Genomic DNA, 27,525 nt, shown 5'->3' on the forward strand with positions numbered 1-27,525 from the left:
GTCTAAAAAGGCTGGAATGTGTCCAATGTAGAAAATGCATGGGTTTCGAAGATCGATTGGTTTAGTGAGGAGTTTGTCCTTGGGAATCATACCAAGAGTCACAGTGTCCCACGCCGCCCACAATTCCATCCATTCCGACACTGTTGGCGTTGGACTCGGGGCACATAGCGAGGGTGGTCCTAGCAGGAAATTGAATCTTGGTTTGTAAAGCATATGAAGATCTAAACTTTACAATTAGACACTCGTATTTCAATGTAAAATCAGGTCGTATAAACTCGGTTGTGGTCAACAATACTGGGGAGTACTTGCAATAGTCCCCGGCGTCGTTAGACCACCGTGCTCCATCAGCCAGCCCAGCATGTTCCCAAAGTAAGTGCGATTCGTTCTCATCAAATTTGTAGCTGTATTCGACATTGATCTTCTCCCCTTTCTTTACCGTAACACCCTCGAGAGCACCGTCAAAGGTAATATCTTTCAAAGCTTCATAATACGCCTGATGTCTTCCTTCTTCCGCATTCCACTCCCCAACGAATTCCCATTCCCCACGAACAAAATGCTCCTTCTCCATTACACTATTTGCGTGCCACAAGCCATTCAAAGTGAAGTCCCGCGAGACCCCTTTGGGGTCGTTGTACGCTAACTTGACTTTCTCCGCAACCTTGCAGCCATCAAGACCAACCAACATACAATCGGGCTTCCCAACACGCAAGGCATCAGCTGCCCATTCCTTCAGAAACTCAGCAACCCCCCTCAAATTAAAGTTTCCGGCCGAAGAACCGAGCCACAATATGCAACGACTCTTGTCGTTTGCGGTTGCAGATGACTTCAACCAGGCCTTCCCGTCATCATATGTTCCATGCAGTCCGACGCAGCGGACATTTTTGAATGTTCCGGCAGGTATCAACTGCAAAGTCCGCACCAATTCGGAACGATCCAGATCAAGTGCATAATATGTGATTTTTTTACCCAGACGGTCAAGGGCATGCAAAAGGATGTTCACTTTTCGGAGGTTTCTAGAACAATATTAATTGTTCTGTCAGCTAAAAATCCGAAAGCGGTCTAAAACGACTAAAGGGATAAATATCCTACCCACTCCCCAGTTCTATAACAACTCCACCATCTTCAATCCTCTCTGCCATGTTCTCTGCATATTTCTCGAGTATTCCGATCTCTGTGTTGGTCAAATAATACTCGTCGAGGTAGGTGATTTCTTCGAAGAGCTTCAGGCCACGGTCGTCATAAAGTAACAGGGTCGGAAGGGTTTTTTCTCCCGCTTCCTTTTTTAGACCAGCTACAATATCACCCTTTAGAGTTGACTCAAGGCCTGCCTTATTAACTCTAATATCGAGGATTTCCACTTGGTTTTCATGGCCGGAGCCATTTTTGTCATTGAAGGCTCCCATTTCTAGAGAAACTGTTCAGGCTAGTTCTGGGGATAACTAAAAATGGTGGGAGTAATATATTGATAGAGAGTATGTTAAAGGGGTATAGAATGCTTTATCTCAGGAGAATTGAAGCAATTCCTCGAGGGAATTCTCCGCTTATAATCGGATGAAGTTCAGGACAATGACGTAATGTTAGTGAAGGGTTGGGATGCCGTGCAGTAACCGAATTGGCCGGTAACTTATTCGGTCCTATGATTCCTCCCCGTGTACGTTTCAAGGAACGAATGTGAGATCCTTCCAATCCTAGTACATACTCGTACCCTTGATCGTTTAGGTGGATATATGCATCTCATCCACATGCACAAGGTTTTCAGTCAAGAATGATCTGACTTGGTTTGAGGACACGCTAGCTGCCGATATCACAAACCAGGGTTGTTGTTGACTAATTTCTTCTATCCCTTGGTAAAGTTACTCTTTCCTTTGCAGCGCTTGCACATAGTTGTCATTAACAGTTTGAAATCAGAATTTTATATCAGCTCAGCGGTCACAATGATCTCATAAGACATATATTAGTCGGCGCCCACATAATGCGGGCGGGACGAAGCTTTCCCAGAGTACAGGAATCGAAATCATAATTCACTGTAAGAATATACCGCCAAAACTCGATAAATTGGCTATCTCCGGCCATGGATTATCTCTTTAACAATTGGTTGAACGCTATTGATCACCCTCAGAAGTGTCCATTAGTAGTAATTTTGATCTTGCATGCACAGCCAATTTCTCGACTTTTGGCGGTATGGGAGTTCATGTCCGATGGTGGCTGGAAATGATAGGCAAAACTAATCGTTATCCCTGTTGATTGCACATGTAGGTGTCAATGGGCAGCCATTAATTGGCCGGTACCGCGCCATTACAACGGGTAGATCTTGACATTGTTTTTATACGATACGAAATCGTGGACTGGTATCTTATGTAATAGCAGTCCAAAATTCAAGTCTTTACGAGTACTCTATCTACTCGCAACAGGCCTGAAGTACCCAAAAATGCAGCTGCAAGGTTTTGGTGTATTTTTGACTTCTATTCCAATGGCAATTGTAGATTAGGGCTGGCGTTTTCGGGCACTTGTTACCTGCTGTGAGTACGAGAATAACGTCATTTCAAAGGGCCAATGGTGAATTTTATTAATTGTAAATGGGCACCAAAAGCGCACAGGCCTCTTTGCCTTAGGATCTATAATTGACCAACAATTCAACATCGACCATGTTCGCCATTGACGCGTAAATTTCTGGATATACATGGACTTAGGTATTCATGTGATCTGTCACCTGTATTTCCTGCTCTGTTGCGGCTAGGTACATACATTTATGTATGTACCTAGCCTAGACTGGATTTCACCTACTGAACATGACAGAAGAGCGGCCGGCATTCTTCGGAGTCAGGAAGTACTCTACTCTAGTGGTACCCATGTAGCCGCATGTACCTACATGTACATACGGCGGCGATCCGGGAAAAGTTGGCTTATATTAACATCCCTAAACAACGTTTTCCCGGATCGCCGCCCATGGGTATGTATCTAAGGATACAATCTCTATGTCAGGATTTATAACTACATTTCGTGACGGGAACAGCTGCCGAGTGATCGCTAGTGATACGATGCAACACTTATCTTTTTTTTTTTTTTGTTCAATTCATTAATTATACGGTGCAACACTTGTTTCGGCCGCAACTGAATATTGAATATTTTCAACACTATGTACATATAATTTAAGTTAAAGGACTACTCTCTCCCTCTCTCTTGTCAATATAGTGTTTTCCAAAAAGTATATCCCCAGATCCAAGGGAACATTCATCGTATTTTGCTTTTCGAAGTTTCTGTGCCTCACAATCAAAGTCAATTGTGTGTCCCGATATAAATACTTCTTAAGCCTCAGGAGGTACCTACCACATTATCATGAAATATTGCTAGATCTATGATGCGCGATTTAATTTATAAGTTGCTTTCGAATTGATCAATATATTGTATGATCACTACATGTAGGTAGTGACATGAAGCGGATGTGACCATAATTAAACTACGGAAAGTACGTGCCCCTCAACCCCGCTGCCCTACTGGGAGATATGTGTTCGTTCAACAGACCAGGTGCATACGCATTGCATTTTATCGTAGGCTATAGGCCTAGCTGGCAGCGCGTTTCACTCATATATATACATGTAGTCTTTGCTTTCTGTTCATTCACGTCTATACATATAAGGTAGTAATAATAATAAGGAGAATTCAAGAAGAGAAAGAGATAGAATGGGTTGTAGTAATGTGGTCTTTCTGATATTTCTAACATATCCCCATGGCCCACAGCGCTCTACATAATTATAATGCAGTCAGGTAGCTAGTGGGCTGGTTGCCATGTGAGTTAGGGTTCCTCGATCTCGACCAATAAGCTGCAAAAATGGAGGGTTTACAGTACTTTACATATTAGACTAGTATACTACAGTTAAAACCACTTCATTAATATTGATAGGCTATTCTTCTCCGGCACCTGAAAAACATTACTTTAGAGGTCCAAAAGCCTACCGACATGAGACACCCTTGATTTTTGGCACATCAACCACGCATGCTCTACTACAATATGTATCTGGTCTGATCCTAGCTGCTCGGTACCTATTACAAGGTTTAGTAGGTCAGATCATGATCAACCCATATAAGTTCGTATTATTGCTTCAAAGGCTTCAATAACAAGTCACAACACAATATTAATGATCACGTTCCTAATGGGGGTGTATCGACGTCTTTTGCATAGGGTCGGGATAATTCCGGCCGGATTACGTGGGGTGTATCGGCGACAAGATGAGTTCAATAAGTATCTTTGAGCTCGTGAAATCCTGTGCAGTTTGAATTCCATTATATTATGCTTCCTTTGGTCTTATAGCTAATTCTTTGAATTTTGCAGATTAGAGTCAGGTTGTATGTACTTGATCACCCGCGGTAAAAAAGTCGACTTCTAAGAAATGGAAGGTCCTAAGAGCACTGTACTGTGCGTTCCCCGACTAAGGGGATTTGGCCTCTATCATAGTAACATAATTGAGATAGAGAGGTATATAAATACCATTGGGAATGCTGAATACAACGTCTTTTCTTACGGTCGGTTGCTAAACGACTTTGAATTGGCAATACTCGGCGATCCCCGGTCCAAGAACGCTTTCTCTACCAATAGTAAACCCGGTCAATTCAGTACCAGCCCGAATCAATGAGATGTGCCCACGCCGTGTCGCATACGACACTTATTGCAAGGTATCTAGCCACATTCCCTTGCCCCTCCCATTTTACAACCCCTCCCCAGAAACACGGACGAATTCGTTTAGCGATCACATCAGAGAACCGCGGGAAGCATCTTTGGCTCACGATGGAATTTGCAGTGGGTATTGCGCTGGCAATCCCCTCATTAGTGGAAATGTCAATCATGTAAGCCCGTACCGGCTTCACTTACGGCTACGGATTTGAAATAGACTAACGGTTGAGGTGGGGGGTTAGGCTAGGAAAGGACCTCGTTGACAAATTCAGAACTTTCCAGAACTATGGATCCGAAGTAGATGAGCTTATTACTGTAGTCCAAAGTCAATGGCTCAGGCTTGAGGAGGAGCTTAAATATCTTGCATCTATCGAAGACTGTCTCGAACACAGCCTCAAAGATTGTTTTAAAAAGCTTTCGAACCTTTTGTGCGGTAAATTTCGAGATATCATGCTGAAAATCGACGAATACTCGAGGAAGGAGAAGATTTTATACAAGCTGAAGTTCGTATTTTTCAAAAGAATACTTAACGAGGCTATCCACGAACTCCAGAGACGGCATGACAGTCTTGGAGATTTGATCTACACGCTCACTCTAAATTCGAACACGATGCTGGATCAGAGAATCAAACTTCAATCAGCACAATTCATACCCCCATATTTCGCGGTAGTCACGAGCTTACGAGAGGCCATTTCTACCAAGAATAATACCAAGCGGATAAAGGGCGCTCAGATAAACTTCGAACACGATGACAATCTTTACTGGAGGAATCGGCAGAAAATCAAACACACAAGCGCCAGCATACTAGAAATACCAGGCAGTCGATTTATAATCGATTCCATTCCTTGCAGTCCTTCCGAAAGGCAGCATCGCGTCCAAGATTTTCGACAGCTAGCTTTAGTTCTCAAATCGGTTTCTCCGAGTAACTTTGGTATTCTTAACTGCTCTGGGATCGTCGAATTGCCGAGGACAGATGTCAGCTGTGAGATCGAAATGGTATTCAATGTACCCCCAAGACTCAACGCCCCAGAGTCTCTACGATCTCTGCTTTTGATGGAAAATCACAATGTATCATTGTATCCCATCGGTGCAAGGATAGAACTTGCGAAGAAACTCGCCAGAACTGTTTTATATGTCCATGCGGCTGATTTTGTTCACAAAAACTTCCGCCCAGAGATGATACTCATGTTCAACTCGGACAGCAAGAACTCTCTCGGTTCTCCTTTCCTTATAGGTTTTCAGAAAGCTCGTCCTGCTGTTGGCTTTACAGCTTACCTAGGAGACAAAGCCTGGGAGGAAAATATATACCGACACCCAGATCGCCAAGGGGAATTCCACCAGACGGTTTACAAAATGGAGCATGATGTATACAGTCTTGGTGTTTGTTTGCTTGAAATTGCATTATGGCAATCGTTTGTGGTGTGGACCGAAGACAATCAGCCTGTGATGACAGAAATATCAGACTATTTGCTGAGGCCCAGTGAGAACGGAAAGCAGGTCAGGCCTTATGAAATAAAAGCAAGAATGGTGAAAATGGCTGAGGAGAGGGTACCGCGAATACTCGGGAGCAAGTATACAGATGTTGTCATATCGTGCTTGACATGTCTAGACGCTGGGAACGACGATGATGATGCGATGACCTTGATGGGGGATGAACATAAAATGGAGATTGCAAATCCTTTGAGGGAGGAAACTGTCAGTGTGAGCGCAAGTTATATCGAGAAGGTAAGCTGAGCGATGTGTAACTCCCGTACTATTATTTGGTTTTGGGTCTGACTAGTTCTCTAGATTTTGGGAAAACTTGAAGAGATATCGGTGTGATTACGCCTGAACTAAGGTAAGAGATGTGGGATGGTACTTTCAGTCTTTACATCATCATTAATCGTATATAACTCAGGGCATTTCCACGCGGTTTGGCGTATCGTTTGGCTCACATTCTGGGTGTTAGGTTTCAATGTTCATGTTTTAGGCTTTGTCATTGGAGCTACATTTTACTAAGTTCTGGTGATCTTTTTGAACTTTCTTCTTTTCCAAGAGAGCATATTAGGAGGGATCAACATAGATATATGCATGAAATCCTGAATTTTGATCTGCATTCAAGTAACCCTATATTAATTAGAGTCAACGAGTAACGAGTATTTGTCTCTCTATCATGCTTGATTTACAGATAATAAAAATACAAAGTGTTAAACGTTCCGGCCTCGCCTATCGCCCTTCTCCACCAGCTTTCGCGTTCCAATTAACCAATTCGTCCACGAACATGGGCATGGGCATCAATGAGAATCATAAAATCTACAGATTTAGCTACCTATCAACATACTAATAAAAATACAATTATTCAGGAGAAAACTGCACGTATCTGTACCTATGGCTAGAAGTTACCTCGGTGGGCTGAGCCAGGCACTTTAATTTTCTGACTTAGACTTAGACCCAGATAATGAAACATCTTCTAAATCTAATCATGGCCCAGCTTCAAAAATACGATGCTGAAATGGTTTTGCCCGCCTAGAGAAACCTTTTGAGCCCTCAAAGCCCAGCTAGCTATCCGCTGCATGGGGAAAGTCTAAGGCGGTCTGGAATGAAGTGCTACGCATACTGCAGTCAAACACAATCAATACACAGATGTAAAGGGGATGTTACCCACTTTAAGAAGAGACTTGAGGGGTCTTATTGGATACAAGGAGGGGTTGTTGGATGAGGATGTTAGTGAGATCCTGGGTGAGAATCTAAAAAATGAAGGTCGCCATAAGGAGCCGGATGAAGGCCCTGAACCAAAAGGAAAGAAGCGCGATGGTGGAAGACCTAAGAAGTATGATTTTAGTAGAGATTAAGTAACATATTATACGCGGTGATACGGCCTAAGAGAGTGAAACCGCTCGGCGCTGAGGTAGAATGCACTAGAATGTACTAGAACTTCGCTTATAAAAAAGAAAGATTATGAGGAGTCTAGTATGTTCGTTATAATTGACATCAAATGACTCGTTTGAAAGGGAAACAAAAAGGAAGAGTAGGAAAACTTTGTCCAGCTCTCAGGACTTTCAGGAGCCCACATGTACACTACCATCTATGTACTTCCAATATACATTTAGTCCAGGACTCATTAGAGTAATTTTCATTTGATTGCTACATAAATTCAAACTATCATAGTAGTTTTAAACCTACAGTCATTTCTAGATCGTTAGCGGTTCTGGCTGAATGGCGGACGGGATTGGATGGCCAATAAGAAGCCGTATTAGTGCATCAACTGCTGACTGGCTTCCTCCATCTTCGCATCGAACCGTTTCTCCAACAATTCAGAAAGGACTGTACTCCTGGGTTTTGACTCTACTCAAATAATGCTATTGATTCGGTAAACATAGTGTACCTGTGGGAAAGGAGTGATGAGATGAGAGAGGACCCGTTGGTGACTGGGGTTCCAGTCATCAATACCGCCCCATTGATCAATGGGTCATCCCAATTAAAATCGTTGATGGCTGGGAAGCGTTGACTAGTAGGTTAGAACACGGTATTTGTTTGTAGGAGTTCAACTCAGTAACGCAGTCGACCCCTAGAAAAACTACAATGCTTGGAGGCCTCGAGATACCTCGAAACAAGGATACCTGATCATGATGCCCTCAAGGACCTAGCTCGGTCCTATAACCTACCGGCTCCTGCCCGGCACGCGCGCATCGAGGCCTGGCCTTGAAATGGATCCTTGGGTACCTCGCCTTCCTAAAGCAAGTTTAGTGATGGGCACAATAAAAAAACAAGACGATACTTGAGAATGTTTCGTGAATTTCAGAAGGAGGTCTCGGAACTCAGCAAAAAGATTTTTCTCTCAGAGTACTTATCAGATCTAGACTATGTAGAAGTCTACTAAAGATATGTGGGTCACAGACGATCACTCGCATGTTTCGAGAGTAGACTTTTGTCTTTCTTGTTTTATCTTATTCTAGCTATGTTTGTTTCGTCTCGTATCTCGAGACAAGGCCTCGAGACTTTTCGTCTTGTGCTTATTACTAAGAATGTTAGGAAGAGACTATTTCTCGCTCCCCTTGCGCATCTGCACCTGTCTCTTCCTCGCTATGCCGCATATCCTACACAGTGCAGGAGCGTAAAGACATGTGTGCTGACCCTGTCGGATCGTGGGTACAGCTCACGGAAATTGCGCTTCGAGAACAGGTTGCCTGGATTGCATTGTAGCTATAGAAGGCCGTGGCCGGGAGTTTCCTTCGTGATACTCGACCCCTTTTCATTCACTATATATAGCATTACATGTACCCTCCACACAAACACACTTCAGGCGCGTCCTACTCGATCAGAATCTTCTATCATAATTGTAACTTACCCCGTTCCCGAACCCGAGTCCCCCCCTCTCCATTTCCCAATACTTCACGTGGGGGGTACACATCTCTGGGGATGTTTCCGCGCCTGATTGGGGTGGTTACTGATGGGGAGCGAGCAAATACTTAATACAGCCGCGCTAGGCGAAAATAGATATATTATATAATTTCTAGTTTCATGAGTATTATAAATATCCATTCCAAAGAGACCAGATATCAGAATTATAGGAGGCACCACATTAACTGGCGAGAACGGATAAACCACTAGTAGACGCTAGAAGGAAATAAACCCAATCCTCTGCAAAATTTCTGAGGAATCGAGAGCCTAAGGCCAAATTGGGACCACGTTTCACTAATTTGGTTAGATCTGTCCTCTCTCGCCAGTCAATATGGTATGACATATCTCCATCATACCTGACCACCCTCCCAAACAAAGCCTTCAGAGCACTAATTCCAATCAAATGTATACCATACTCCTCTCGTCATCGGAGTCGCCATTTTCTACTATCTCCGACCCCCGTTTCCGTGCCATCTCTTCTTCAGGCACTGACTTTAATCTCTTAGCAATATCTACATACCCCAGCCTTTCAGCCAAGTGTATGGGAAATTCCTGGGCCTCTAACTTGATATTTTGCAAGAGGTTCTTCATTTTTAATAGCGTCGCAATTTTCCTTTCGAAGAGCAGGCGCTCTGAAGCCGACTTTTCGATTGTGTCCGAATATTGTGGTTTTCCCAATATTCTATTCATCGTCTCAACTCGGTCCTCGTCTAGCCCGTACTCCTCCCGCATGAGCTGGTTCTCTTCGTCCTCCTCCATTGTAGCGTTTGCCTCCGCATTCAGCAGCATATCGACCATATCCAAGTTTCCACTCTGTACTGCTACCGCAAGCGGTATGATTCCACGTCTCTTCAGAGGCTTAAATGTAGCCAACCATTCCTCAACCACATCCAGCATGCCTTCTCCGACTGCCTCCTCGATTGCGGAGTGCCCAAAATCATCGACCAACCCCTCATTCACGTTCGCCCCGGCCCCTATCAACATATTCACAACCTCGACATGGCCGCCCTCCAGAGCCGCTACCAGCGCCGTTTTCCCCCCACCTGGCGCAGGCATATCATTTGCGTCTGCCCCCTTCAGCAATAGCAACTCGACTATCTTAGCGTGACCACCTTCTGCTGCCGCTTGAAGCGCTGTAAGCCCTCCGTAGGGCGCCGCTGCGTTGGCGTCACCCGGCTCCGGGTGGTTCAACAGCAGTTTCACGATATCCAAGTGTCCCGCCGCCGCTGCGGCTGCTAGTGCAGTAATTCCTCCTATGGTGGCGGCAGGACCATTGATGTCTGCTCCTGACTTTAAAAGTATGGAGACGATCTGAGGGTTGCCAATGCGTGCTGCGGCCTGGAGCGCCGTCGTACCAAAGCATGTACCCGGGGCTTGGTTCACATCTGCGCCTTTATATATCAGATACTCTACCATAAAGGTATCACCCCGACCCGCAGCCGCCGCCAGCGCGCTGCGTCCGTGGTAAGCAGCAGGAGGCGCATCTACGTCGGCGCCGAAGTCCAATAGATACCGCGCCACATAGAAATGACCTTCTCCAACCGCCGCCTGGAGTGCTGTAGCACCCCCACAAGCGTCCGCAGCCACGTTAAGATTTGCCCCCCATCTTCGCAGCTTCTTCACCACACGTAGGTGTCCTGCCGCTGCCGCCGCCTGAAGGGCCGTGCCGTGGCTCATCATATTTACCTCTGCTTTCGCTCTTAAGAGGGTCTGTACAACCTTCTCGTGGCCGTTGGTGGCGGCAGCACACAATGCGCTTACCCCAACACGGGTCTGATGAACTCTATGTGCGGGGATGTATTGGTATCCGTAGGCTGTGACCTCCACCGAGACATCCATGTTGAGCCGACGGCGGAACTGGACGCAGTGGTCGAGGTTTGGGACAGGAACGACGTCTACGGACGCACCATTCGCGAGTAGAAGCTTGACGACGTCTGCGTGGCCCCCTTGGGAGGCCGCCTGAAGGGCCGTGCAGCCAAATGGAACCGCGGCGGGACAGTTTACATCGGACCGAGGAGAGGCACAAGTGAGGAGGTACTCTACCAGCTCGTGATGACCATTACCGGAGGCGGCTTGGAGCGCGCTGCGGCCGTATGGGGATATGGGGGCGGCGTTAACGGCTTCTGGCTCGCACTCAAGGATACGTTTGACGGCATCGAGACGTCCAGCTTCGGCGGCCCCCTGCAAGAGAGTTCGGTATGGGCGTAATAGCTTTAGATCGACCTCAATCGATGAGGTATTTAAGGCAACCTGTGTGATGGCACCTTCCCCGGCGTTGTCGAATCCAGCCATGTTGGGGAGATATTTCTCCAAGTCCTCCATGTTCAGGAAGACTGAGCTACTAAGACGCATTGATAGTAGTATCTGAGAGGCTCCGTAGTTTGCACTGACCAACTCACGGGTTCCTCCCGCCGAAAGTGTAGCATTCCAAACCACAAGCGAAATATTATTTGCCATGGTGATTTCGTCGTTCCTCAGCGCCAGGTTCCTGATGAGGAGTAGAAGCTGAATCTGTTGTGGAAGATCTTGGCTTACAGGTAAACTATGGAGGAACTCTACCGCAAGCTTGAAAACCTCGGCCTTTCTTTTTTTTTTGTTTAATTTATTAATGATAACCTCGACCTTGTTGGCCTTGCTAAATTGTAATCCGCGTTGAGATGTAAACTTTTGCCACAGGTGAAGCACATAAAACACCACTGTATTCCAGTATAGCACAGAGGTGGCGTCTCGTCCCCGACTCATCCTCATCACTCCCCGCAAAATCTTCGCGAACGGTCCTGGGGACCTCCAGATTGGATGATCGTACTCGCGACTGATAATGCAATTGTTTATAAAACCGAGAAGCACCAAAACCCTCTCATCTATCTCCGAATACCAGATGGCCAAACCCAGCTCGTCAAACCCGGTCGCCTCCTTATTGTCACTCATCCACTCATCAATCAACAGTGCCTGATCCCAGCCCCCACTCGACTGACACCTCTTTGCCGCCTGCGAGGCCTCCCGAAAGGCCTCCTTTGCTAGAGGTACGATCTCCTCCCTGCTTAGGAATGGAAAGAAGCAAAAGTAAGCCTCCTCTATTGTCCCCAACCTAGCCTCGAAGAATATACCCGCCAGTCGAACCAGCTTCGTATTATTCAGTCGAAAGTGCATCCACGTTGGGAGATTCCCTTCGGAGGTAGTGATCTCCGTCCTACGGCGCTCGGTAGTGCCACCAATGCTGACAATCTCGGGGGTAAGCTTGGACATGAAGGCGCTGTATATATGCTGCGCGCAGAGAATTTCGAGGGCATTGGAAGACTTAACGGTAAGGCAGGGAGCGTCCTTATCCGCCGGCAGGGAGTCCACGCTCCCGAAATACATGTGACCCTCAGACAACTTATCCTTACATGGAACTGTTTCACGGTGGATCCAAAGGTTGTAGTCTCTGCTCGCCTTATCGCTCCCCACGCCCAGATACCAAAAACACTCACTCGCCTGGCCGACGGATCCAGAGACACTTCCATTCGAATGCATCCTCTTTTCCTTTGCCGACGACACCCACAGTGACAGGATGGCCTCGAGCTCGCAGGGGTTGGACACCCATGGCCCCCAATGGTCATTCTGATCCAGCCCCCGCGTCATGGTGAGCTCAACAAACATCGTCGGCCCGCGTGAACTCCTGTTAGTCAGCGGTCCTTTCTGCTCCGCCCAGACTGGCAGAAACCAGGAGTAGCTCTCCTTGCTCTTCCAGTCCTCCTTCAGCGTGATACTGGTGTAGATCTCGTTCATGGTCTTGTCAAGCGTCGTCTGCAGTGATTTGACGGTTTTGCGCAGCTGCAGAACCCAGCCCTGCGAGAGCTCCGCTAGCCGTGCGCGGGTCTGCATCACCTCGATCGCAAGGTTCTCTGGCTCGCCTGGGTTCTGTCTTCCGACCGGACCCAGCGGTGGTGCGGCGGGGATCGGAGGGGATGAGATGGAGATTGGACGGGTCGAGTTGAGAACTGCAGAGGCCGAGTTGACAACCAGGGGGGGCGGGACGGCGACTACAGGGGGTGAGGCGGGGATCGCTGAGAGAGAGTCGGAGACTGCGGGTACTGGGTCGGTAATCAGGGGGAGTGCGCCCGTAGAGGGTGATTCGGGGATTGAATGGTGTGAGTCGGGGATCGGAGGCGGGTTGCAGGTGACAGCGGGGGAGTCCAGGACCGCGGGAGTTTGCTCGCCCGCCTTCTCAATGAGGCCCGGCCATGAGCCATCCTCTTCGCTCTTGTCTATCCAGATTAAGTCGGATATGGCAGGGGGTGAATCGAGGATCGAAGGGGGGTTGTGGACCGCATGGAGTAAGGCGGAGATCGAAGGGAGTGAGTGGGGGATCAAAGGGGGCGAGCCTGGGATCGAAACTTCCTCGCTAGTAAATACCGGCCCTAGGTCAAGCTCATCAATCGGGGCCATCTGTACTGAGTCGGGCATCGGGGAGGGCGAGTCAGGAACCCTCCGATCCCTGGCCTCGCCAACATAGAACGACCCCAGCTGCACCTCCCAGGCAGTGCACCCGTGAAGGTCCTTCGCCAGCCACTCCAGCTCATGTCCCTCGACCTGCAGCGGATCCAGGATATCGTTCTTGTCATTTCGCTGGATATGCGCGCAGGACCTGATCGCCGTCATGATGAGTATCGCTCCCAGCTGCACGACGGTCACTGTCGCATGCATTGCCCGCAGCGCCACAAACTGCGAGACAAAGCCGACAAGGGTGAGGCCGACACTGACCAGGACGATCTGCGTGGTGCGGAGCTTTTCGCACTTGACGGAGGTCCTGATCTCGTGCTTTTTGTCCATGTGGCGCGCGAAGGACTCGAACCGCTGGTCGCCCACCGTCTGACCGCCCTGCTGCAGCCAGATGATGCCTTCGCAGTGGAAGCCTGGCTTGCGGAAGTTCCAGGTCCGCTCTTTGGTGCTGGTCTGCACAACCTCGGCGCAGAAGTACATGCCGATCGCCAGGAATATAGTTCCGGTGGCAAGGAGCGGAAAGCCGTATACGATGACCACATCGCCGTCGTACTTGCTCAGCTTGAGGTGGTACTGGGATACAGCGGCGTAGACCAGGACGCCGCCTTGTAGCAAGACACCGATCGATATCAGCAGTATTGACACATACCGAGGAAGCGGGTCCATATTAACATTCAACGAGAGGTTCGGTGGGTTCTGCCCCAGGCTTTGAACGGGATAGTCGCCATTGTCGGCGGGACCAAAGATCCTATCGTAGGCCTCCTGGAACGTGTATAGCCTGTAGGCGCCGTTCTCATCCCGCGCGCGGATGATCTGCAGGAGGACCGGCCGCCCCAGGACCCTGACCACCCCATCGCCGTTCCACAGTTCGCATACGTCGGGGCTGGTGGAGCTCATCAGGTCCGCCTCGACCTGGCCGCGGCTCTCCTTGGCCCTGCCTACGAGCGCGCGGAGGCGCGGGCTGCCGGAGACACGGATCGCAGAGATGATGGCGGTGATGACGCCGAGGGGGGCGAGGCCAAAAAGGATACTGTCGAGCCCCGACGTGGACTCGCTCATAAATTGCTTGGTGACTTGCTCCCCAAAGAGGGCGAGCAGAGGGGCAAGGTCGGTGCCGAGGTTGTTGGCAAAGTTCTCCCAGCCGCCGTAGATGGTGCAGTCGTCGAGACCGCTGCATACGCTGCGGGCGTGCGGGAGGAAGATGAATATAAGGAGGAGATGTGGTACCACCGAGTTGAGATCTACGGGTTACGCCGAAGGTCAGCATGCTAGAACGATGCCATAGTTGCGTTTTGCAAGTGAGACTACCTCTGAGGACATCCATTCTTCACTTTGCCTACGGAGATGTTGCTTTTGGACCGCATAATTGCAGGTTAGGTGACTGTGCAAATTCCCACTCCGGTTGTGATCATACCTTTTGAATTGTAAACTTGACGTGGTGTTTGAGACCTTTGCGACAAAGCCTCGTCCCTTGCGATGATCCGTTTCCCCACGCCGTCAACGCAGAACCTTCCATCGTCAGCACATCTCTCATTCCAGCACTCGGCAGGAGAATCTAGTGCTACTTCTCTTCACACAGGTCGACGTTGTCAATAACGCAGGTGATTGAAACAGGTCTCGGAGATGAGCAGCCAACGAACACAGGGTCCTCTCGTTTCAGGCAGATAGTACGGCGGGATTCGTGTGGATTTCAGGACGACGATATATGTAGGTTAATCTTTATACCATACCGGGCAGTAGGGGGTTGAACTCGGGCACCCCTCGGCCTTTAACACACCATGGAGGCCTACCCCTCACCCACCCGGCGTGGCTGTGGGCTATTCAATTGGCCAGCGGTTCAATCAGTGAAATCGAGATCCTCACTGTGCTCTGGATGCGCACATCACACGCATGCGCAGCAATTGGCAAGTCGGCGATTCCATGATAAACGTAGGGGCGAGGTTGCGCAGAGATACCCATGTAATGGCACTGAGACATTGAACTTTTGCCTGTTAGGCTACATAGCGCGGCTGATATGATTCGTCATTTTCTTCCGATGGTGCTCCTTCGCCGCCATCGTGCATTATGTGTTTCCTGCCCCTCATGATCCATAAAGACTCTCATGGCTCAGCCCCATCGGTAATCTACATCTGGGGATCTGCCTAGCCGCAGAGGAGTCTTAGAGCCACCGACAGCAGAAAGGCGGGGATGTCTCGCGTCCAGCTGTGAAGAAGACGCGTGAGGTGACACTCCCACTGTGCTGGGTGTAAGTGTAGGTCGGGTGCTGGTGCGAGACCGTGTGATATATAGCGTAAGAAGTAATGGGGAAACCAAAATATATATCTGATCTGTGGTTTGGCCCCCCCGCTCGGAACCTTTCCCTGGAGATGTTGTCGCCCCAAGACATGGGTTGAGGCCAAGCGGTTTAGTTAAGCTCATGATGGTGTCATCACACCCGCACCATACCTCTCCGGGGCGATCGACGCAAGGATCCTGCATAACCGTACTTTTCAGACCAGCATCTGCGTCCCTGTTCAGGCCATAGAGCTCGCCCAATTGCTCCGCCCAATTGCTCCGCCCAAGTGCTCCTGTAGTTTCATAGGGAGCTTCGGCCTCACTGTGAGTCTTAATTTGATGCTCTGCTCTTTATAGAATTCGGTAACGCTTCTATCTACCTACAGCAAACAACCACTTGTAACGAAAGCACGCATTCTCCGCCCCCGATACGTCCAAAGCTACATACTACCGAAGCTACATCCCAACACAGAGAAACAACTCGGTACCGGTAGGAAGAAGCTTAACACTGAACAAGCAATTTTCCTTGTCCGTCAGTAATTTTGCTGCAGCTCCGTCTTGCGAACCCGACAATTAGTAAATTTCACGGTGACCTTTCAATTTCCGCCTGCAGGTTGGCATGACCTTTTAACTCTTCCTGTATCCGATAGTTTCACATGGGGCTGAAAATAGTGCAAACTTGTATGGTTCTGGAACCCTTAAAGCTGACGGGCGAGGGTTAGGGTTTAGCTGTCATTCCCCTAACCCTGGCATCATGTCTCCGCCGAAAGTCCAAGTTTGAGAGCCCGGGAATTACTAGCCATAGAACCCCGCTGGCGAGATAGCTACTCTTTGTATAGGGCTCGCTTTAACTTGAAGGGGCTCTGGGGCCTACACGGACAGCTCGTTTTCAGGTAAAGGTTTTTGTTGTTTAATAACCTTTCGGCCTTTCTAGCCTACACATCATATGGGCAAGACACATTAATAGCATTATTGGTCCAATTTGATCTCTCGGTGGCTGTAAGAGATATCGGAGCTCATACGTCCCACAGAGTATGAGCGAGCGAGTGTGCGGAGCTGAAGTTTAGATCTTCAAACAAAAACAGCAAAACGCACACAATACTAGCGAAAACACTCCACCGGTCAATGACGAGCGCTGGGACAGCCGAGCTTCACTTTCCACCCCGTTGCCCCCGCCGTGGCCGGATGCGGATACCAGCAGAGAGGTGTTTGGTACGAATAGAGGGGTCCGTCACATCAGCTGCATTTGACAAAAACCTTGGTCCAAGCTAGCATCTTAGCCTTTCTTTTGACTACAAGGGGCTGGTGAGGGTTATGATATAGATTTCATAGCGGGGTTAGGTGTACCCTCTAGCTCGCTTTACCTTCGTCTCCCCTTAAGTGTTACTTCCGGGCAGCTGAAAACTGTGCGGGTGAGTGTGGTCTAGGAGTAGACAGCTCGTCATGGAGGAACACCGAGTGGGTACGTTGAGTCCCCATGGTCATTTAGTAGGTCATGGGTTCAATCTCAGGGGCGGGAGTGTAGCTGTGTTGTATAAATACATGTAATATACCGGAATTGAGCCCCGTGAAAAATATACACCTCAGCATGACTTTTTGTAAATTTATTGCCGTTTTTCTGGAGCTTATTGGATGAGCCCTCGACTCCTTGTTGGTTGGTGTGATATCAATCAGATCTCTGGCCCCGGGATCACAGCTTGGACTACATGTATCTTAGCTTCTCGCTCATCACACGTATTTGTCTCCCCACTATTCACCCCTAACCTTCAATGAGAACCCCCAGCGGCACTACTCGGAACAGTTTGACATCCCTTTAGTGTAACTACATGTACCGTTCAATCCCTCTCTCCTACCCACCCCACCACCACTGCCACCTCCCGCCGTCCAACGCGACACTCTTCCTGTACAGTACCCAAAGACAAACAAGAGGCCACTAGCAGCGGACGTACCCGGCTCCCATCATGCACCACCTCGATGTCCTTGGGGCCACCGCCGCCGTATATCAACTCAGAGCCTATAGAGCGCTCTCTCAAACCTAGCCCGCTGCTGAATCTGGTTCTGTTGCGTGCGAGGTTGATTCTTCGGCGCGTGGAGCCTCTGAGATACTTATGATGATGGGAGTGCGCAGAGGTGAAGATTCTGGGCCGGCGCGCAATTATTCGTGTTTACCCTTTGCACGGTTTTGTTTGGCGTCTTGGATGCGGTTTTCCGGGTGTTACTTTTGGACTGTTCGTGGGCTTCGGGGGTGTTTTTTTCTTGATCTGCTGCTGGTGTGCCCTAATTTCTGGCTTGGTTTTAGCGGGGTGGCGTGAGGGTTCCAAAGGGGGGCATAACCTTACGCACTGCTTCTGACGGGGCAGCTACCAGCTGGGAGCGCAAGGCCATGGAATCACAATTAATGAATTAAACAAAAAAAAAAAAAAAAAAAAAAAAAGAGGCCATGGAATCACGGAGTATCACTCGCTGGTTTTGCCAAGTTGCCAAGGAACTATAAAATCAGCGGGATGGGGGGCGGTGGGCGGAGGTTTTGGGTGATAACAAGGGGCAAGAAACAAGGAAAGAGCTGAAGAAGAGGACTGGGAGAACAGCCTTGAGGCCTGAGCATTCCGTCAATCGAGATTCAACCGCAAGGCTACTACACGGCAGCGAACAGATGCGTCAGTGTGACCCGCAGGTGGTGTACGTATACATCTACCACGTCGTTACAACACGGGGCATTGTCTACACCATGGAGACAACTTACTTTAACTGTGTAGTTGCTTCTAGTTCACGTTTGTAATGTTGCCGTAGTCGGCAAGGAGAACTGACTTGCCCGAAGGACTTGTGCGGTGCAGGGACGGGTTTGGCTATTTGGCTGTACCAGTTGCCCCATTGGGAACGCTGCGCTATCTTGCAAGCTCTGACCCTTTCGGAACTTCCAGAGACAGGGCTTGGTTCCCGCCATGCCCGAGTCTTCCTGTGTGGTGGGGTATTAGTCTGGGGGCTTGCAGGAGTGATAGGCTCTGATATGACCTACAGCATCGTTGGGTTGAGGGATGGCCTGTGGCTTCATATGACAACGAATGTCTCCAATGGCACGAACCGGTTCTCGTTGGGGGAGGAAGCAAAACTAATCTAAAAGTAAAAGAACTAAACGAAAGGGATAGTATCGGCTACATAGCACAGCAGTCTGAACCACGAGGGCCGGACCTCCAATACCCTCTTCTAAACACAAACAAATAGATAATGACGTCTTACAGAACTATCCATGGATTCTATAGTAGAGTTCCCGCAGTGGTTTACATATGGGCTGGCAAAATCCGGTTCTATATCAGTGAGCAACCTTGGGTCGGTGCTATTTTGGGCTCCTTCCGCGGTATCTCCTTAAGATTACCGCAAAAGGCCATCCATCGGATAAGTCAGATTTTGGGCCAGATTGGACGACCAGTCGGGCTTTACGAATTTGATGCTCGGGTTGAGGTGGGTGTTTGAAGGTATGGAAATGCGAGTGAGAGAAGTATAACTACTTGAGGTCAGAGGCTTCGGAGGCCGGTTCTCAGAGCATTTGAACTATGTAGTTGAGACCTACGATTGGCATACAAGGATACATGAAGGCTCGAGCTAGAGCTCAGGGCCAGTACCATGTGCAGGAGTGAGCTCTACACGGTACTTGTGGGTTATCTTATATCACGGCATCGAGTGCAGTGTTCATTCTGGCCATCCTTCAGCAAGTACCCCTTTGTCTGTAATGAATACTCTCAAACTGTGGAGGGCTGGACGGCGGGGTAAGTGGCGGTCGAATCTGTGAAGAGAGAGAGACTTGAGACATGTACATCTAGCACCAGATTAGCAGCTGAAGGACCAACCCAGAGAGGCGGGCGGATAGTGAAGGTATTCTCCTGCTCTGCTCTATAATTCCCGCTTGGAAGTAACAACGCTTAACAAAAAAGTCTTGAACTACAAGCATACAATAGATAGTGAGGTGGTATGTAGAGGAGACTTCGCATTGCGGGAGTTTGGCTACATTTATATATGACCACCTTTTATCTATGATGGGATAAGTGAAACTAAATGTGCGGATGAGGTACAAACTGAAGAAAGCGATGTGTTCGGGGCCATTGAGGGATTGGGAGAAATTAAGCGTATTGGAAAGGTTCTTCGAGAATCTTCGAGATATATTCTTCGATCTATAGAGCCGTCGAATGATCAAAGAATGGATCATTTATGGCCGCAGTCAACACATAATGAAGATCATGATAAATAGGCCAATTTCAAGGGGCTACCTACCCGTTCATATGCTAATGCCTCCAACCTCTGCCAATTCACTCGCCAATTTTAGACAGACTACATGTACATGTAGATATACACAATTATATATAGCTCTTCTTTTGGCAAGATCAGCTGTCTTAAAGTTGGCAGCATTTTAGGGAGCTCTTTACACGAAGCCTAGACCAGCTATCTAGCGGGCGCAATGGCAGTTCGGGGAACATCGATCTCGGATCTCGGGTCCTGCTTTATCTACCGTGCTGCCCGTTTAAGCACCGCTATCCATGGTCTGTCAATGCTGACCACCCTATAATCGAGGAATTAAATTTGTATGGGAGATCTATTATTGATGAGAGAGATAACAAGATCTGTTAGTAAAGCAACAAAAACTTGCTTTTTTCTGGAGGTCAGCATTTCACTGACGGACGATGGGATAAAGTTTCGGTGGTGTCCCCGGCGGGTTCCGTTGGTTAGCTGTCCCGTTGTTGGCGGGCATATATGAGTAGCTCGCTGCTGGATGACAGGTGTTTGCGGACACGAGCCAGATCTTCTCTACGGAGGATCACACCACGTGGAGTAAACCACATACAGAGGATTATCCAATTAGTCGATTCATCACCTACTTACAAGTAAGTACCTGTAACCATATGCACCCTCTTTACCGTACTGGGCTGGGAACACCACCTGGTTCCCCCGCTGAGGTACTCCGGCATACGTAAAGTTTTGTTTCGAGGTCCGGAGTACATACAATCTCGATCTCGTTGAGTCCTATCTCCGTCCATTTGAGATACTTACACGTACTGACCTTCATCCTCCGTCTTGTGTAGTCTCTACCTGGCGGGAATGGCTGAGCTCTGGTCCTCCCTCCAGCTCCTCCAGCTACCAGAGGTGTCGCCGGGTATACCTACATGTATCTTCTTTCGGATCACAACCGGTACAATTGCACTAGCCAATTATGGTTGAGGGTAGGAACTGCCTGGTATGAATACCTACATTTTTGCAGGGGTGTGATCCGGTCGGAATCTTGGATTCCTGGCAAGATCTGGTTATTGATCGGAGAAATCTCAGGAATTAATGGCTGCTATTTGGGGTACATATGCGCCTGTGGAAAGTTCTCCACAGATTCACTACCGATCTGTTTTGAAATGGCGTTATTTATCGAACATACACATCCACATATTATGCAAGCAGGTAGGTGATCTACTCCACTCTACCGGAATATGTGTGGTGCGGTTAATATACGTGCTGATGCTTAATTATTATTCTCCGGGACCGAAGCTCTTAATTTATAAATTCGCCTACCTGGACTTGTGCCGTTGTAAATTGATCTCGAATCGTCCATTGCACTACAGGCTAGTCCCTGTATGTGCATAAACCCTAGCCCTACTATACAGGCCTTGGCGTGCTAACCTCGTGAACAGTTGGCATGCTGGCACGGAGATCAGCCCTTTGGCGCCAGAAGTCCAGCAATTGGCGGAGATGAGGCGTTGGGATCATCGTCGTAATCATCATTGAGGGGAGAGGGGGAGGTGCTGTCATTACTTTGATTATTGGATAATGCCTTTTGTCTCTCTCTCTCCGACACCGACGCTGAATGTCTGCCGTTAAAGGAGTATTGTCTGGGTGCTCTTGGAGTACTCAATGCTTCATGTCTACAAAGACACCCATCTCTCAAATGTTCTAGAATCCCCTCGCTTAGCAGTGGGGATTTATTCTTAGCCGCGCAATGCCGCTGTGAATACCAACTTGGGAGACTTGAAGCAAGGGAAAATTCCATCAAGGGACCAATGACAACAGAGCGGATGCCACCGCATTCTGCACATCAACAGCAGAGAGTAGAAAATCGACGATCCTCCAATGAATTAATGACAACAGATGTATGCTTACACACGGTGCTTTTTTCACCTCATCGTTTCGAATGCGGGGCGTCTGTGCTTGAGCGCGTGCTCTCTATGAGCTAAGATCACCGGGGCGTTAAATACATATCGTAGGTACCCCGAGCTGGACCCTTCCCTCCTCCTCCTTTCCCCTTCTTCCTTCTTTCTGTACTCCAGGACGCTCTTCTGCTACCATTCCGCTCCCATACAGCTCTATAACACATACAATACATCAATCCCAACACCAATACTCTGAAAAAAAAAAAAACCCAACACACAAACATGGCAAAAGAGCTTTTCGATGTTATGGTCGTCCCTGGCTGCGGCAAAGGCCTAGTAGCACGAACCTACATCCCTCGCGGCACCCGCATCATCTCGGAAGCCCCCCTCTTCAGCATTTCAAACTTCGCCCAGACCTCCCTAACCGACATCGTCGCCTACGTGACCTCAATCCTCAAAAAGCTCCCCAAGGACCAGCAACGCGGCTTCCTCGGCCTCCACAACGCTTTCATCAGACAGGCATCCCCCTTCTACGGCATCGTCAGAACAAACTCCCTCCCCTTCGGCCCGGAATCCCCGGAGCTTGGCCTCTTCCTCACATGTGCGCGTCTCAACCACAGCTGCTCCCCTAACGCGAACCATTCGTGGAACAGCGATACGAGGACGGAGTCTGTCCATGCTATCAGAGATATCGACCCAGGCGAGGAAATAACTATATGCTACCAGTCCTCGCAATCATCACACGCAAACAGAGCCAGCCGCCAGGATGAGCTCCTAAAGATGTTTGGCTTCGAGTGCCACTGCATGATCTGCGTCCTTCCCGAAGAGGACTCCCGCGAGAGCGACCAACGCAGGGCCGAGATCGAGGAGCTCGACCGCATCATTGGCACCGGCGAGCTGCTAGTACTCAACGCACCCAGGGCTCTTGGCGCGTGCAGGACCATCATCGAGCACCTAGAGGACGAGGGAATACAGGACATGCGGGTAGCAAGAGCATACTACGATGCCTTTCAGATCTGTGTTTCGAACGGAGATATGGCGCGGGCGAGCGTGTTTGCGAGGAAGCATATTGAGGAGGTGATATGCTGCGAGGGTGAGGACGCGCCGGGGCTGAAGGAGAGACAGGCGTTTGTGGATAAGCCAGAGACGCACAGGTTGGCAGGGGTGTCGAAGAAGTGGGAGTCGAAGCTGTCGGATAGGGCTAGGTCTGACCATGATGATTTCGAGGGGTGGCTGTGGAAGAGAGCTGTGTATGTTTAAGGTAGCTATCTCCCCACCCTCTGCTTGAACTGGTTGAACCGTCTTGGCTAATTATCATAACGAGGTAGAGGTGGTCTCACACACACACGGCGTTTTTTTTTTTCAAAAAGCCAATTGTATTATCAGGAAATCGAAGTGCTCGAGTATACTAACTAGGTCAGGTCATCCATCCCTGGAGGATCAATGGTCGCATATATCTGTATTCACCCTTAGCAGGCCCATTATCTTTTTTTATTTGTTTGTTTGTGTGTATATAGTGGCGGCAAAGTACAGTACGTCTCCGCTCAAATTTTTAATAAATGAGTGGTAAACAAACCATGGTAAAAAAATCTACATCGATACAAACTGCAAATAGTAGTACGGTGCTATTTACGTATCCATAAGCTTAGAGTACATGTATCTTTTCACCGTTACAAAAACACACCAGCTTTCCTATAACGTTACCTGAGGGTTATACCCATACATACACCAATAATTACCTAGTTATACTAATACGTAGGTAAATACTGACATGTACTTATCCCCACTTCCTCTTCCTTTCGTCAATTTCAATTTAACTCAAACCAAATTATCTAAACAGGTTCGTCATTATGCCAAGCCAAACTAACATCTTTCCAAACAATCATAGTCCTCAGTCCATGCATAATATTATAATGTCTACTTTAGTACGTCTCGGCATCATTCCTCGGTCTCCATGCAGTCATAACTAAATGAAATGTTGAAACCTCTACGAAAGACTCTACATTAGTAGCGTTGGGTAATCGGTATCTAACTACAAGATTAGCAAAACAGAGGGTGGAGAAACTTGATAACAGAAGGAAATTTTATTTCTAACTTATTTACACAGTTTCCCCATAACAGCTTAATTCATCATAAGCACACTTCGGTGCATATCCAATTTTTTTTAAACCAACGGCTTTAATAATTCATCCTCCGCTCCTATAGTACCGAATACTATCCTATTTGATCGCTTACTAGTTAAGCAATAGGTTTACGGGGTTGCAGTTGTCTGGGTAGATTTCTGTGTCATAGAGGTTTGAGACTATTATACAATTTGTGTCAGCGTTATGCCAATGCCCTCAGCGGACCAGAGGATTAGAGCACGACTTACAGTCAGAGCTTCCGCAAGCATAGAAGACATTGTTTCCTCCTAAACCAAGAGTATTGTCATCACAAATATTGAACCCACCAGTAATAACGGCTCCTGTCTGGGGTGGGCTATCGAATTGAAGCTGGCGGTTATCGGCGATATAACCAGTGCGTCCACTGGCATCAGTAAGGACACCGTTATTGAGGGTGACTCCCAAGAGATCTCCATTCTGGCGAGCTTGGATCTGTCCGTCGGCAATCTGGGTTACTGGGGTGGCACCAGCAGCACCGGCACCAGAGCCGGCACCACCAGCGGCAGCACCAGCACCGGCACCAGCTCCAGTATCGGAGCCTCCAGCACCGGTAGCACCAGCGGCGGAACCAGCATCAGAGCCAGCAGCACCGGCAGCACCGGCACCAGCACCTGAGCCAGCACCTGAGCCAGCGGCACCGGCGTCACCGACGGCGCCGGCGCCAAATGAACCTGGCGTCTGTGGGACCTGCCCATTAGCAGTCAAATCAGCAGCTTCTTGGCCTACCTGGGCTGGAGGAACACCTGCGGCTCCAGCCTCAGCAGCAGAACCTGCCGCATTTGCAGCCTCGCCAGGAGTTGCGGAAGCACCTTCGGGGGTAGGTGATGAGACGGTGCCAGAGTCCTCAGCGCCAGGGGATCCAGCAGATCCAGGGGCTGCTCCAGGGGCTACTCCAGCAGCGGAAGAGCCTGCGGCCCCAGTAGATGCCTCAGGTCCAATGCCTGGAGCCTGAATTTGGCCATCCTGGATCTGGGTCACCTGGTTTGTGGGGGGGCCGATGGGAGGAGGTCCTGCTTCGGATACTTGGATTTGTCCATCAGCAAATTGAGTAGCAACTCCAGAGGAACTAACGCCATTACCAGCTCCAGCTCCAGCTTCGGCTCCAGGGCCAGGGCCAGCTCCAGCTCCAGGTCCAGCCACATATTGTTCAGGAGTTTGTGGGACAACGCCATTCGCAACGTTGGCAGCAGCATTTTCTGCAACCACAGAGGGAGGGACGCCTGCGGCACCAGCTGCGGCAGCGGCAGAACCAGCATTTGCAGCTTCTTCTGGAGTCGCAGATACTTCGTCTCCAGGAGACCCGGCAGAGCCAGCACCAGTACCAGCACCAGGACCAGCACCAGGACCAGCACCAGGACCAGCACCAGGACCAGCTTCACCAGCAGCACCAGTAGCGGAACCAGCACCACTGCCAGCTCCAAATTGCTCAGAAGTTTGTGGTACAACGCCATTCGCAACGTTAGCAGCAGTATTTTCTGCAACTACGGAAGGAGGAACGCCTGCGGCACCAGCAGCGGCGGCGGCAGCGCCAGCATTTGCAGCTTCTTCTGGAGTTGCAGATACTTCATCTCCAGGAGACCCGGCAGAGCCAGCAGCACCGGCGGCGGAGCCAGCACCAGGGCCAGCTCCAGCAGCAGTACCAGCAGCGGAACCGGCAGCAGATGATCCAGCTGCTCCGGTGCCACCAGGAGCCTGGACCTGGCCTTCTCGATGTCAGTGGATTTTACTAAAGTTCGTGGAGTTGGACTTACCATCTGCAATTTGAGTGACAGCCTGCCTTCTTCTGATAGCAGCATCTAGTATTAAACAAATATTAGCGCATAATCTTCATACCCTCTTTGAATAAACCATGCTCGTATTGGGGAGAAAGGGGGGGGGGGGGGGCATACTATCTGCGGGAGCAATGCTGAGCCCATAAGTGTTAGGAGAAGACAACACACAGTTTCCGGGAACAGCAGTGGAGGGAGTGAGTAAATCAGTCACTCCCTGGGGAGAAGCGATGGCACGACCATTGACAGCACTAATACCAGCCGCGGCGAGGAGGACAGGAAGAATTTTGGCAATCATCTTGACTTTCTTTTTTTTTTTTCCTTTCCCAGACTATTGTGAGATACAAAAACGAGTGATGGAGAAGGGGAATTTCGAGATGAAGAGTGGGGTGAAAGGAATCTTCGTAGAGGATTTAAGGTTCTTTATACGCTGGAATATATGGATTATGTTGGTCTTTCCGAATCGACTAAGAGCCAGATAATATACCGCCACCAAAGGATTTCAAAAAGCAAACGTGTTTGTTTGAAGGAAATGAGAAGTAGTATTTTCATAAGCGGCGAAGTGGCCACCTCCATTCTCTCCAATGAATATTCCCTTCTTTCCGTATAACCGTGGAAACATTATACCGACCAGATATCCAGAAACATCGACTTGAGATCCAGTGTACGTCTCGAACAAAAGCGCTTGGTGCACGCCCACAAAAAAGATTCCCTAAAATCGTGTATTGGTGTCCCAACTATTCCGCTCTCAGGATCTATATCCCTTCGTGTGTCTTCACGACCAGGAGACCAGATTGCGTTTTACTCAGTAGTAAACCTAACCCTCATTCCGTGAACCTCTTTTTGCTGTGAAGTCACCTTCTGTGACCCGTCCTCTGCCTATTCTGGTGTCTCCACACTCCGTAGGCCTAGGTATGTAGCTAGATTCCTAAATATTACCGCGCCGCCGTGGGTATTGTGGTCCATGAGGCTACTCGAGGCGAGCAGAGACAAATGCCTCTCGTACATATAGTTCATAACTTTTCTTGCTCGTGCAGAGATGATGCCTCGAGATTCTCGAACCACCTCGAGGCAGATAATTACTATACATAGACATATTAGATTATACTTTGCTGTTGAATATTGACGAACTGCACTGGATAATCCGGGAATACTTCTAATTTTGCTATCAATATCGATTCGGAAACCTCAATCCCACTGGATACATGCCACTAATACTATGATTACCTAAAATTCGAGCAGCTCGAGGCGAGTAAAAGGGTTTGCCTTGAGCATGCTCGCTTCGTCGAACCCCATGCCTTGAACTCTCTCTAGGCCTCGAGCGTCAATGCCTCGTGGGCAACGTTAGTCGTGAGCCTAATGCCCAATTTTTACGGGAACGAACGATCGCAAAGGGATACAGTTTCTCAAAGCGCTTCGTGAATCCAGTCGGCAATAACGACTCGGAGAATACACAGGCCTCGAGATTTTAACTCTTTTTGGAGGCGTATTGAACAAGCTTTCATCAAATATCCACGGAGAAGTCAGCGTTTTATTCGAATTCGAGCGGAACTTTCAAACCTCAATAGTTCTTCAACCCCGGCCCTCCATTTATCCCCTTAAATCAATTCCTATCCCGACATCCGCAGGCTTTTCAAGCCCATATGCATGGAAAAACTGAGTGTGTA

The 27,525-nt window shown here is 48.8% G+C and overlaps 6 protein-coding genes across 6 annotated transcripts; 2 read left to right on the top strand and 4 right to left on the bottom strand.

The window, feature by feature from the left end:
• Positions 1–61: 61 nt before the first annotated feature.
• On the bottom strand, positions 62–1,403 carry H6S33_004827 (uncharacterized protein; the record flags this gene model as incomplete). The annotated part of the gene is made up of 2 exons (XM_044836190.1): positions 62–1,013; positions 1,090–1,403. The coding sequence occupies 2 exons, from the start codon at positions 1,401–1,403 to the stop codon at positions 62–64; spliced, it is 1,266 nt and encodes a 421-aa protein (XP_044690800.1).
• A 3,380-nt stretch (positions 1,404–4,783) lies between these two features.
• Positions 4,784–6,490, top strand: H6S33_004828 (uncharacterized protein; the record flags this gene model as incomplete). Its single annotated transcript, XM_044836191.1, has 3 exons — positions 4,784–4,842; positions 4,912–6,394; positions 6,458–6,490. The coding sequence occupies 3 exons, from the start codon at positions 4,784–4,786 to the stop codon at positions 6,488–6,490; spliced, it is 1,575 nt and encodes a 524-aa protein (XP_044690801.1).
• A 2,958-nt stretch (positions 6,491–9,448) lies between these two features.
• Positions 9,449–15,587, bottom strand: H6S33_004829 (uncharacterized protein; the record flags this gene model as incomplete). Its single annotated transcript, XM_044836192.1, has 3 exons — positions 9,449–14,772; positions 14,946–15,100; positions 15,532–15,587. 3 exons carry the CDS (start codon positions 15,585–15,587, stop codon positions 9,449–9,451), a joined length of 5,535 nt encoding a protein of 1,844 aa, XP_044690802.1.
• A 1,908-nt stretch (positions 15,588–17,495) lies between these two features.
• On the bottom strand, positions 17,496–19,394 carry H6S33_004830 (uncharacterized protein; the record flags this gene model as incomplete). The annotated part of the gene is made up of 9 exons (XM_044836193.1): positions 17,496–17,507; positions 17,570–17,593; positions 17,755–17,902; positions 17,975–18,089; positions 18,145–18,172; positions 18,666–18,761; positions 18,822–18,914; positions 19,179–19,307; positions 19,374–19,394. 9 exons carry the CDS (start codon positions 19,392–19,394, stop codon positions 17,496–17,498), a joined length of 666 nt encoding a protein of 221 aa, XP_044690803.1.
• A 2,815-nt stretch (positions 19,395–22,209) lies between these two features.
• H6S33_004831 (uncharacterized protein) lies at positions 22,210–23,187 on the top strand (the record flags this gene model as incomplete). The annotated part of the gene is made up of 1 exon (XM_044836194.1): positions 22,210–23,187. One exon carries the CDS (start codon positions 22,210–22,212, stop codon positions 23,185–23,187), a length of 978 nt encoding a protein of 325 aa, XP_044690804.1.
• Positions 23,188–24,161: 974 nt separating this feature from the next.
• H6S33_004832 (uncharacterized protein) lies at positions 24,162–26,156 on the bottom strand (the record flags this gene model as incomplete). Its single annotated transcript, XM_044836195.1, has 4 exons — positions 24,162–24,229; positions 24,299–25,792; positions 25,841–25,885; positions 25,979–26,156. The coding sequence occupies 4 exons, from the start codon at positions 26,154–26,156 to the stop codon at positions 24,162–24,164; spliced, it is 1,785 nt and encodes a 594-aa protein (XP_044690805.1).
• Positions 26,157–27,525: the final 1,369 nt, after the last annotated feature.

The sequence above is a fragment of the Morchella sextelata genome (genome assembly GCF_020137385.1).
Source record: "Morchella sextelata strain SCLS chromosome Unknown scls_18, whole genome shotgun sequence".
NCBI lineage: Eukaryota > Fungi > Ascomycota > Pezizomycetes > Pezizales > Morchellaceae > Morchella > Morchella sextelata.